Consider the following 9,845-nt stretch of genomic DNA (forward strand, 5'->3'; position numbering starts at 1 on the left):
TATATCTGTTATATTAAATTATGTGTTTATTTCTTTGTCTGTTATGTATTTCATTCTGGTATAAAAAGGGTTGTTGCTGAGGAGTTTATTGTATGGGGTATAAAGCGAAAAGTTTAAACTGGAATCCCTTGTCAGAAGTTATTCAAATGCTACAGGAATCTTTAGTGAATGGCAAGTGTAACAGAATCTTGCTTCCGCCATGTATATTATAAGTCTGATCTTCTGGGCATTCACAGCATTTCACCTGTTTCGTCAGTTGTTCCTCACACAACTTGTACAATGTGTAGAATTTTCTGGAAAGTTGAACGTTCTCCACAAACCCACACGAAGCAAGTTTCACTCTCATGATAATCTGACGGTCAGGCACCATCATCGCTACCAAACGGAAGTTTATTTTCAAGTTTTCTGGAAGTTCTTGTCTTCCTGCATAGCCGGGGTTCTGTGTGGAGGAAGTTTTGTTGGTTGTGGAAATTTTAACTTCTACTTACTATCGATTTATCTAAACTAATTGTCATTTGTTAGCCTTGCAAGGCATTGACAGTTATTATAACACAGGTGTTCTGTTTTATACACCTTGTGTCTGCGTACAAGTTATCGTGTATGTAACTTAGTGAGTAACTCCTAATAAGCATGGTATGGCACACTTGACCAATACCCCACACTCACCATTGTAAGGAAAAGTCCAAACTCTGGATTGAGTGTCACGTTGTCACCATCGGTGAAGATAAAAGCTTTCTTCCGATCTTTCTTCGCTCCAAGGACAATCGCGATTTGTTGCGCGGCTACTGAGAGAACGGGAAGCTCGATTCGATTGAATTCGTCAAAACAACCCCAGGATCCTGACTGTGCTAGACCTGTGTGGTGGATGGGATTATTAATGGGTGTTGCACATTGTACATGCTGGTTTCATACACCTCGTGCTCACTGTCGAGTTACAAAGTATTTACTGGTGCAACATTTTATAGTATTTTTTACTGTGTTTTAACAAAAAAAGCCAACAGAAAGAGGAGATTGTTGAAGCTATGAAATATAACCATATTTGCTTGCAACAGCCAGCCTTGAACCCAGTCCCCCTTACCTTTATAGATTCTTCCCAACCCTCTATAATCCATCTGATCGGAGCAATTAAACACAACCACGTACTTCCCCAGACACTTCCCCATATCCTTGGTTGTCTCTGTCTTCCCTGTTCCTGCTGGACCTGCAGGGGAAGCCCCTAAACTCATACCAAGAGCTTGTGCGAGTGTGATGTAACACCTGTGATTGTGATGAAATAATATTATAGTGATGATGTTTCATTTTGGAGTAATCATAAATTGGCTGTAAGTTGCAAATTGCACACCTTTGTGTTAAATGACCATCAATTTAAACCAATACCCTTTTGAACCTTATTAATATGTAAGCTCTTATACTTCAGTCCCATTGGCTTTGAACTGTCTGCTTTTTGTTTGTACATCATGTTCAAATATGTTACAATGGTGTTACAATGCAATAATACATTCCATAAAGTAATAAAAGTATTGCAATGCATCTCATAATAACCTACCTGTCAGTCAATGGTGTGATAACCAGTCTATCAGTACAACCAAGATATTCGTTCTGATATTCAAAGTTGACATCGGTGATTGAGACGATACATAGATCGGTGTCTTCTTGAAAGTAAAACCTTGACTGCTTCAACCACTCAAAGTCCGATACAGACTTGATGTGCATGTGAACCTGGGTGGAGGGTTTGGTTGTTGTTAGAATATCTACAGACATTGTAAGACATAGTTATCTTGCAAGGACATTTACTTTTATATATTTACTCCCACACACCATACTCACCAAGTCATCAAATATATCCCTTTGGTGAACATGAATTGTGACGAGTGTTTCGTATTTGACGCGATCCATCTTCGTAAGATCCCTCGTTGTCACTCCAATCAACTCATTCAACATATCAAGGAACCTTTGGTTGGTCACTTGCATTATCTGGGTGGTTAATATAGCTGCTTAATGGTAGATAAACATAACTGTGTATTACATTGTGGCTTCCTACACCTCATGCATGCTGCAATCATCCTTAAAAACCTTGAGTATTAATAGTCTGACAAAGGTCATGTATAGGGCATCAAAACATAGGATGGAGGCGTATATTCCATATGTTAATTATAAAGTGACATGCTTCTGTTTGTAATACACATCAGTCTGTGTTTACTTGATCCAAAGCATCTTAGCATAATATGTTCACAATTAAACACACACAATTATATAGCAACCATAGCACACCAAATCTTTAAGCGCCATTGCCAACCTTTCTATCAGTCTTTGCATTCTTCAAAGCCACTTCACTATCTCTCGTCCAAATCATTTGAATTCCAAGCAAGCCAACTTGTGCTGGAAACATGCTCTGTAGAAGGTAATGGAAGGTGTATTACTTGTATAATATATACCCTTGTTGCTAATTAGTTGTAATGGGTGTCTTCATATACACCTGACACACATGGTGTATTCATACACCTCATGCCCACTGTTGAGTTATAACATTGGTGTCTTCTTATACACCAGACACACATGGTGTATTCATACACCTAATGCTCACTGTTGAGTTATAACATGGGTGTCTTCTTATACACCAAACACACATGGTGTATTCATACACCTCATGCTCACTGTCGGAGTTATAACATGGGTGTCTTCTTATACACCAGACACACATAGTGTATTCATACACCTCATGCTCACTGTCGAGTTATAACATGGGTGTCTTCTTATACACCAGACAAACTTATTAATCACACAAACCTGAAACTCGAGCATCTTAAAAGCAGAATCTTCAATTCCATAGAAAGCTTGTCTTATAATGCAGTGAATGCTGTTTTGTACGGCTTTCAATAAATTTCCCAGCCATACTTCAACATTGCCCTGTAATATAACATGGTTAACTTGAGTGACTTATTCATAGTTGCCACTCCCATGCCCACAGTCGAGTTGCTGAAACTATTACAGTGTGTGGGTAAACAGGCATAACTTTTGATTGGTTTGGTCATTTATATTCCCGTGAATGCCACCCCCATGCCTACAGTCATTACTGAAACTATTATATGTTTGGCAACACTAAATAAATAAATCCGGCAACACTACCTGTGCCATAACAAACTTCTCTAGATCAATATGTTCCTTTTCCCTTGAATTTACTCCAATAATTTTGTCGTAATCTTTTTCATGGAACGTTGCTGTACATACGTTGTCAAACACCCCAACCAGATGTGCCTGTTAATTACATTGGTGTTGGAGTTATATTGCGATGAAAACTAAGTATTAATATGTAACACATTAAAATATTAATGTAATAGTAGATTATTGTGCAAAATTTAAGATATTTATTTGTTTGTTTTTTTCTGGTACATTCATCTTAAATGCATTCAAAGAATATGCAGAACTGTCTGGTTGCTAATTGTTTCAAATACAATGTGTATAGCTGGCAATTTAGACAACCCAAGTGACCACTGGGTTGGAGCAATTGCTGTTAAGTGCCTTGCCCAAAGACACACACAATATTGTTTGGAATAAGTATTGTTGGGAATGTGTTACGATGTACCTACTACAGGCAGCATGTTAAATATATTACCTGGATACTGTGGGAGTTACTTGCTTGTCCTAGTATTTCAAGCAACGCTGGGTCAGAAACGAAGAAGAATCTCGGGAAAACCAATCGCTTCTTTTCAAGGTAGCCTGCGATTGTGTATATTGTTATTGATGTGCGGTTTATGTACATTCTGCTGCTGTTGCTACCAGGCATAATGTAATAATTAAAAATGCTCTTCTGCTAAAATAGTTGTTTTTTGACACCGACGTTTCTTCCAGCAAGACATCATTAGAGTATATATAGTTTTGTTACAATGGCACTGATGAAGTTTTGTTACAATGGCAGAAGAAATATGGTTTAATAAAATAAAACTATCAGAAGCGAACTTATATATTATAGTTTCATTGCCTCTAATTAGGATTTAAAAAAAAACATACAATGTGACACTGTGTAACCATCTCACCTGTCAATGACTTCTGGCAGATTTCTAATTGCTCAAGTAAATGTGGCAACAGTTGATCCAACGTATCATCCCCCACACAACACTGAACAACATTAGTTGTCTCATGAGCTCGCTGCATGATCTTCTGCCACGATTTGTCGATGTTGGAAAACCTTTTCGCTTCCTGTGAGTGGTGTGGTTTAAATATTGGTTTGGGCATGACCCAAAGGTTCATTAATCTGCCCTCCTGTATAACTTCACCTTTATAACTTCACCCATATTAAGATGGACTATTAATCTGCTCTGCCATATCACCTCACCCATATAGAATACAAACTTGCCATTGCGTTATCTTATCCTCTATTTCTAGAGGATAACAGATTCAAAACTGGTCACGTCTATCCGCAAGAATTGACAACATTAAACACACAAAGTGCACAATATATACAACGTAATCAACACATCAGCCTTCGCATACTATTGCGACAAGTCTACACTTTACAGTGAGCCGACACGATAAACAGTTTACAACAATCAGTATGTTTTTCTAGCAAACCTTGCCTTGACAGCATTAAAAATATAAAGACTTGAGTGATTCATTGTTGTCAATCCCATGCCCACTAACATTACATACATGGGATACATTATATTATAATCATCTCAAACCTGCGGTAATTGTTTAGCAATATCCCCCCCAACAAACACTGCTTCAAGATAAATCCAAAGGTTCTGAACCGTCATCCATTGCTCTATTATTTCAGTGGTTCCAGATAGTTTGTTCACCCATAGTTGGATCTTTGGTTTGAATGGAACATTGTACCTAATGTGAAACACTGGTATGAGGGTCATTAGCAATTGCTGGGTTTGGGGTTTTCATTGTTGGCATATGCGTCAGTAGGCAAGACATGCCAATTGTGTCAACCAAGTGGTCACTAATGGGTTGTAAAAATCAGCCATCCAGAAAAAAAAATCACCCACAAAGTTTGTCCCACTATGTAAGGACAAATATCAAAATTCATTCATTCAATCTCTAGCTAAATGTGTACTGTAGCTAAAATATTATCAAGTTAAACTTGATAATATGATAATATGAGTTAAGGTTCTCGATCCAAATCACATCAACTGGCCCATCAAGGACCAACCATACATTTTCACCCTGTGTGTTGTTATAATGTAGGATATTATATATATATTGCTTAGTGTGAATACCAAGTAAGGCATAGCTACATTGCCAAACTACTTAAATCATGCAGTACATACGGTACATCGCTATCTGTCATCAGTAGCCATTATGACATCACACACATACCTGTTACTTAACAAAGAAGCCAACACCATCAAACTGTCTTCTAACAAAGCCACAAGTTCCTGTACATCTTGTCCTTTCAATAGAAGTTCTCCCCTTGACTTGAAAGTTGAAAACGTGAAGTTCTGGCCCTCCCACTCAGCAATTATCACTTTCAGTTTTGCTTCAATGTCTTTCTCCTTGGTGGCCGAGATACAAATGTCCTGGTAGGATGTAATGTTAAAATATTGTAAAAAGCCAACGAAAATATTATCCCTGGTAGCAGAAGTATTAGGTGTATTGACGTTTATAACATGTGGTGTATACTATTAGTAGTTGCCAATTTTATCGGCCAAGGATTAACCATACAGTTTTTGCCAAAACTTTTATGTTATCATGATTTTCTAATTTATGTGATTGAGTTTTTATGGCAAGTCAGGAAATTCATGAACCTAGCATTTAGGCCAAAGTGCATGCTAGTTTCTGTCAATTATGAGTTGTTACTTACGCAACTTAGTAAGTAATTATTTTTCTGCATGGCTGACATTTTGAACAACCCATTATTATTGACCAGTGGTTTGGAGCAATAGCTGTTCATTGTCTTTCCCAAGGACACTATTCAATATGTTTCCAATGTTGGCGTTGATCCATAAACTTAGGTACCTCATTGAAACATTCATTACCTCAATGTCATTCTTGTTAGGAAGTATAGGAGCCTCCATTATATGTCGTAGTAAGAAGTTGTCGGATTCCACATCAAACTTATGGTTGGTGATAGCTGTTATTCGATCCCAGTGTCGAGACTTCATTGCCTGTTGGTTGAATTTGTGGATATTGATATGTGTTATCATAGCATAATGTATTGTTGATAGTCATGTCATTATGTGTTGTTCATAATGATAATGATGTCATTATGTGTTGTTCATTGGGTTCATGTGTTGGGTTGTTGAATATCCATGTGTTATCACATAGTGTATTGGTGATGAAACATTCAAGTGCTTAATATTCATATTTTGGTTATTGATATTTTTTGGATATTAGACCACAAGGGTGTTCCTACTTTTCGAGCACAATCTTTCGGTTGAGCTTTGATGGTGGAGTATCACAGTATAATGTATTGGTAAAATGTTGTTATTACTTCAGGTAGGTTTTAATATCAAAACACAATCTTTGTGTAGCTTAGATTGGGCATTCATGTGATAATGTAAGTGTGTTTAATTATTCTTGTTTATCAAACATACCTTGTTGGCCATCATCTCCAACAAGGGGCAGCATTCATTGAAATCATCAATTTTTCTCTTCAAATCAAGAAATGCTTTCCATTCCTTAACAAAAACATAAATTTAATTTATCTCCAATTATATATGGGTGGGGTCCTACGCCAAGGCATGTTATAGGACTTGAGGTTAAGGTCACGTTTGACCATTACCGCAACACCTTCAATCGTATCTCTTTATTGATTTGTTTAACCCACAAATGTTGTATATGTTGTTAAAGCTGATAGTTTTTATAAAAATGTTGGTAACTTAACCATAACGCTTGTGTAAATTGAACTGCACTATTTTGCAACACTTTATGATCAGCCACAAATATTTATATCACTAAACATCGCTTAAAAACCTTGTGCCTGTGCCCCTTAACCAGTTCAAAGTATAGCGACCACGCTTATTTTCTTCCAACTAAATGTAAATATTTTTATCGGTAAACGCGTTTTAACAACTGTTGTTTTGTCGCTATATCCTGTCCTTTCGTTTAAAATATTTCTAAATCTTCTCCACCGTTATCGAAGAGACAAATAAAGTTATTTTTACTATTATACCTATTGATCCAAACCAACAATATATTCACCTTCAATCCCCGCGGTAACTTTCGGCATTTATTCTGAAACTCAACCAACTCAGAGTTGACAGCTTCAATGTCAAGTTCCTGCCACATGATGTCATAATACCCATCCACACTATCGTTTACCTGGAATTGAATATGGGGGGATTAGTGGCGCAGCTAAGGGGGTTTCAGGGTGTCGCACGCCCCTGTTTTTTTTGTAAAAATTGTTTTTTTAGTTTAAAATTTGTCTCTTTACATTTACCCTCTTAAATATAAATAACTCACCGCATTATAAAGTGTGTAGAGCTTGGAAAGTAGATTTAGTTCTTTCTTTATTTTATACAGAGCTGGGTAGTCTGTCTTGGAGAGGCCAAACAATTCCTCCCCAGCCGAATACGTGTTGTATTTACGCCAAAGATCATCAAAACGAATTTGGAAAATTGTTAATCTTTCACTTGCTTCCTGGGGTGGGACTCCTTGTATGTTGGGACCTCTGTTAGAAGGTGAATGCTGTTTAGTTGTGTATGGAGCTAAAACACGGGGTTCCGGGTTCATGGCTCGCTGTGGTTACTGATCCAGTATTTGTTTGCTAATGTTTTATCAATATTATAAATATTTTTCCCCTTGATAAAAATAACGAAGGTCGTATTAATTAACATAGCAAAGATTGGAATTAGCTTGTTATAACGACTAAGGATAAAATAAATAATGTTACTTGACACTGAGCATGAGGTGTATGACGCCACTACAATCACATCATACCACACAAGCTCTAACACACCCCACCCCACCTTTCCAAATAGTCCGTCTCGAATATTAAAACATCTTCAATGTATTGTTCTACCCCTGATAGAAGATCAGATCTGAATTGTGGTTGAACGATCAGAAGATTCTCTTGTGCTTCCCGTGATTGTTGCATCACAGTCTTCCATGAATAACCAAGCGTGTCAACTCTTTCCGCATTGCCATCGTCAAATGTTAATTCCATTCTAAAAGAATTCGAATTTTAATTTTTACTTCGCTACCATAGTTAACCAACCCCAAAGTTATTGTGTTCCCATCTAATGGGATTTACTATTCAGTTTTAATGGGGTTTAGGCTGAAAACCTTTTGTTCTGGCATGCAACATAACATAAGTTTTATTGTAAGCAGTCGTTCTCTTGAAAAAGTTTTAGCAAATAGGGGGGTCAGTCCCGAGCATTGAACCTGGCATTTTTCAGTTACAATATATGAACCCACCACTTTTTGTACCAGAAGATCAGTTTTAAAATTATTTTTAGCTTACTTTTAAAGTTATTGCGTATGTATAATATTGTGAGGAAAGGTAGGACACCTTTCGCACATGATATCCAATTATCTTGATCGTGTTTAAACAATTAACAACGGTCTATGAAAGTTGTGAGGATATGGTTTTATAATTCTTTTAACGTTCTTTGCTTACTACTAAGTTGGACAAAAAAAATGCCCATCCAAATATATTGCATACTTATTAAGAAGAGCATATGCTTCTTCCAGAGGACCAATACATCCATCCAGTCTTATCTCATTATTCCTCAGTTCTTCTAAGCATGTCATTGATGTCCTCACATCATCCAAGTCGTTCAAAGATCGGTTGAAACCTTTCCCTACGTTCTCCACAAATGTGAAGATGTCCTGCAAGATACAGGTAAGTGAGTGTCTTTATATTTATATCCTTGTGTGTGGGAACTGTATATATGTCCGCATAGTTGCCATATGTAAGTGTGTTTGTATTTATATTCAAACTTCGTGGGGAGGAACTTGAGTGACTTCTCCGTGGTTGCCACTCCCATGCCCACAGTCGAGTTGCTGAAGCTATTGCATTGTGTGGATAAGCCAACGTACCTTAAGTTACCGCAGTAAGCCTTGAACTCAGTACAACTAAGACCACCAACACACATTATAAAGTACATACCTCCATCAGATCCCCAGCAGTATGGTTTAATTCCCTTCCAAATGCAACTTTAGCCGCTCTACATTCCATCTTAAGAGCGTACTTGAATTGCTCAGTAGAGAATAATATTGGACCATCAACCAGAGAACTAGGGATGCTTTCGATTCGCTCTTCTAGTTTCTGTGTGAAGATTTAAGGTGTGAAACATGGGGTGAAATTTACACCCAACACCCTGTACTTTTGAACATGGGGTGGAATTTACACCCAACACTCTGTAGTTTGAACATGGGGTAAAATTTACACCCAACACCCTGTACTTTAAACATGGGGGGGAATTTACACCCAACACCCTGTACTTTAAACATGGGGGGGAATTTACACCCAACACCTGGTACTTTAAACATGGGGTGGAATCCACACCCAACACACACACAAATACCACCTTTGCACAATACATACATGATAGTATCTGATCTGGTCTTGATATTCAGCAAGACTAGGCCCATGTTCCTTAAACACTTGTAGTTTCCCATCCGCGTCCTTCTCCCAAATCTCCGAATAATCGACACCGCTTGTAACTCGTTGAAGAACTTTCCCGCATTCAGATTTCAAAGATCCGATCAATGTATTTAGTTGGCTCATTATCTTCACGATCTCTTTGTTATCACACAATGCCTAATAATGGGGGTTATGATGTCATGTGAGTAACATTAGGGTCGGGACATACATGTAACGTGTTTTGAATGTTGTACAAAATCAGGGGTAATCTGGGATGACACTGTTAAAATACAGTTACACTCATAGTTATCAA

At 37.5% G+C, this 9,845-nt stretch overlaps 1 protein-coding gene and 1 long non-coding RNA gene across 4 annotated transcripts in view; one reads left to right on the top strand and one right to left on the bottom strand.

Annotated features, from left to right (window-relative positions):
- The window catches only part of LOC100186822 (dynein heavy chain 5, axonemal-like), a 48,091-nt gene that overhangs the window by 26,605 nt on the left and 11,641 nt on the right, over positions 1-9,845 (bottom strand). For all 3 annotated transcript variants that reach the window (XM_018814383.2, XM_026837014.1, XM_026837015.1), the window contains 20 exons: positions 9,494-9,709; positions 9,056-9,214; positions 8,609-8,775; positions 7,914-8,111; positions 7,408-7,615; positions 7,147-7,266; positions 6,540-6,623; positions 5,982-6,110; positions 5,323-5,522; positions 4,680-4,833; positions 4,035-4,197; positions 3,614-3,717; positions 3,127-3,255; positions 2,788-2,907; positions 2,297-2,392; positions 1,828-1,974; positions 1,547-1,719; positions 1,079-1,257; positions 667-854; positions 245-439 (listed from right to left, as the gene is read on the bottom strand). In XM_018814383.2, the coding sequence (XP_018669928.1) occupies positions 245-439; positions 667-854; positions 1,079-1,257; positions 1,547-1,719; positions 1,828-1,974; positions 2,297-2,392; positions 2,788-2,907; positions 3,127-3,255; positions 3,614-3,717; positions 4,035-4,197; positions 4,680-4,833; positions 5,323-5,522; positions 5,982-6,110; positions 6,540-6,623; positions 7,147-7,266; positions 7,408-7,615; positions 7,914-8,111; positions 8,609-8,775; positions 9,056-9,214; positions 9,494-9,709 (3,129 nt within the window). The remainder of the gene's footprint in view (positions 1-244; positions 440-666; positions 855-1,078; positions 1,258-1,546; positions 1,720-1,827; positions 1,975-2,296; positions 2,393-2,787; positions 2,908-3,126; positions 3,256-3,613; positions 3,718-4,034; positions 4,198-4,679; positions 4,834-5,322; positions 5,523-5,981; positions 6,111-6,539; positions 6,624-7,146; positions 7,267-7,407; positions 7,616-7,913; positions 8,112-8,608; positions 8,776-9,055; positions 9,215-9,493; positions 9,710-9,845) is intronic.
- LOC113474745 overlaps positions 1-9,845 on the top strand; it is a 20,766-nt gene that overhangs the window by 4,775 nt on the left and 6,146 nt on the right. The window contains exon 3 of the long non-coding RNA XR_003396430.1: positions 8,680-8,788. This is a non-coding gene — a long non-coding RNA (uncharacterized LOC113474745). The remainder of the gene's footprint in view (positions 1-8,679; positions 8,789-9,845) is intronic.

This window comes from Ciona intestinalis, chromosome 12 (genome assembly GCF_000224145.3).
Source record: "Ciona intestinalis chromosome 12, KH, whole genome shotgun sequence".
Taxonomy (NCBI): Eukaryota; Metazoa; Chordata; class Ascidiacea; order Phlebobranchia; family Cionidae; genus Ciona; species Ciona intestinalis.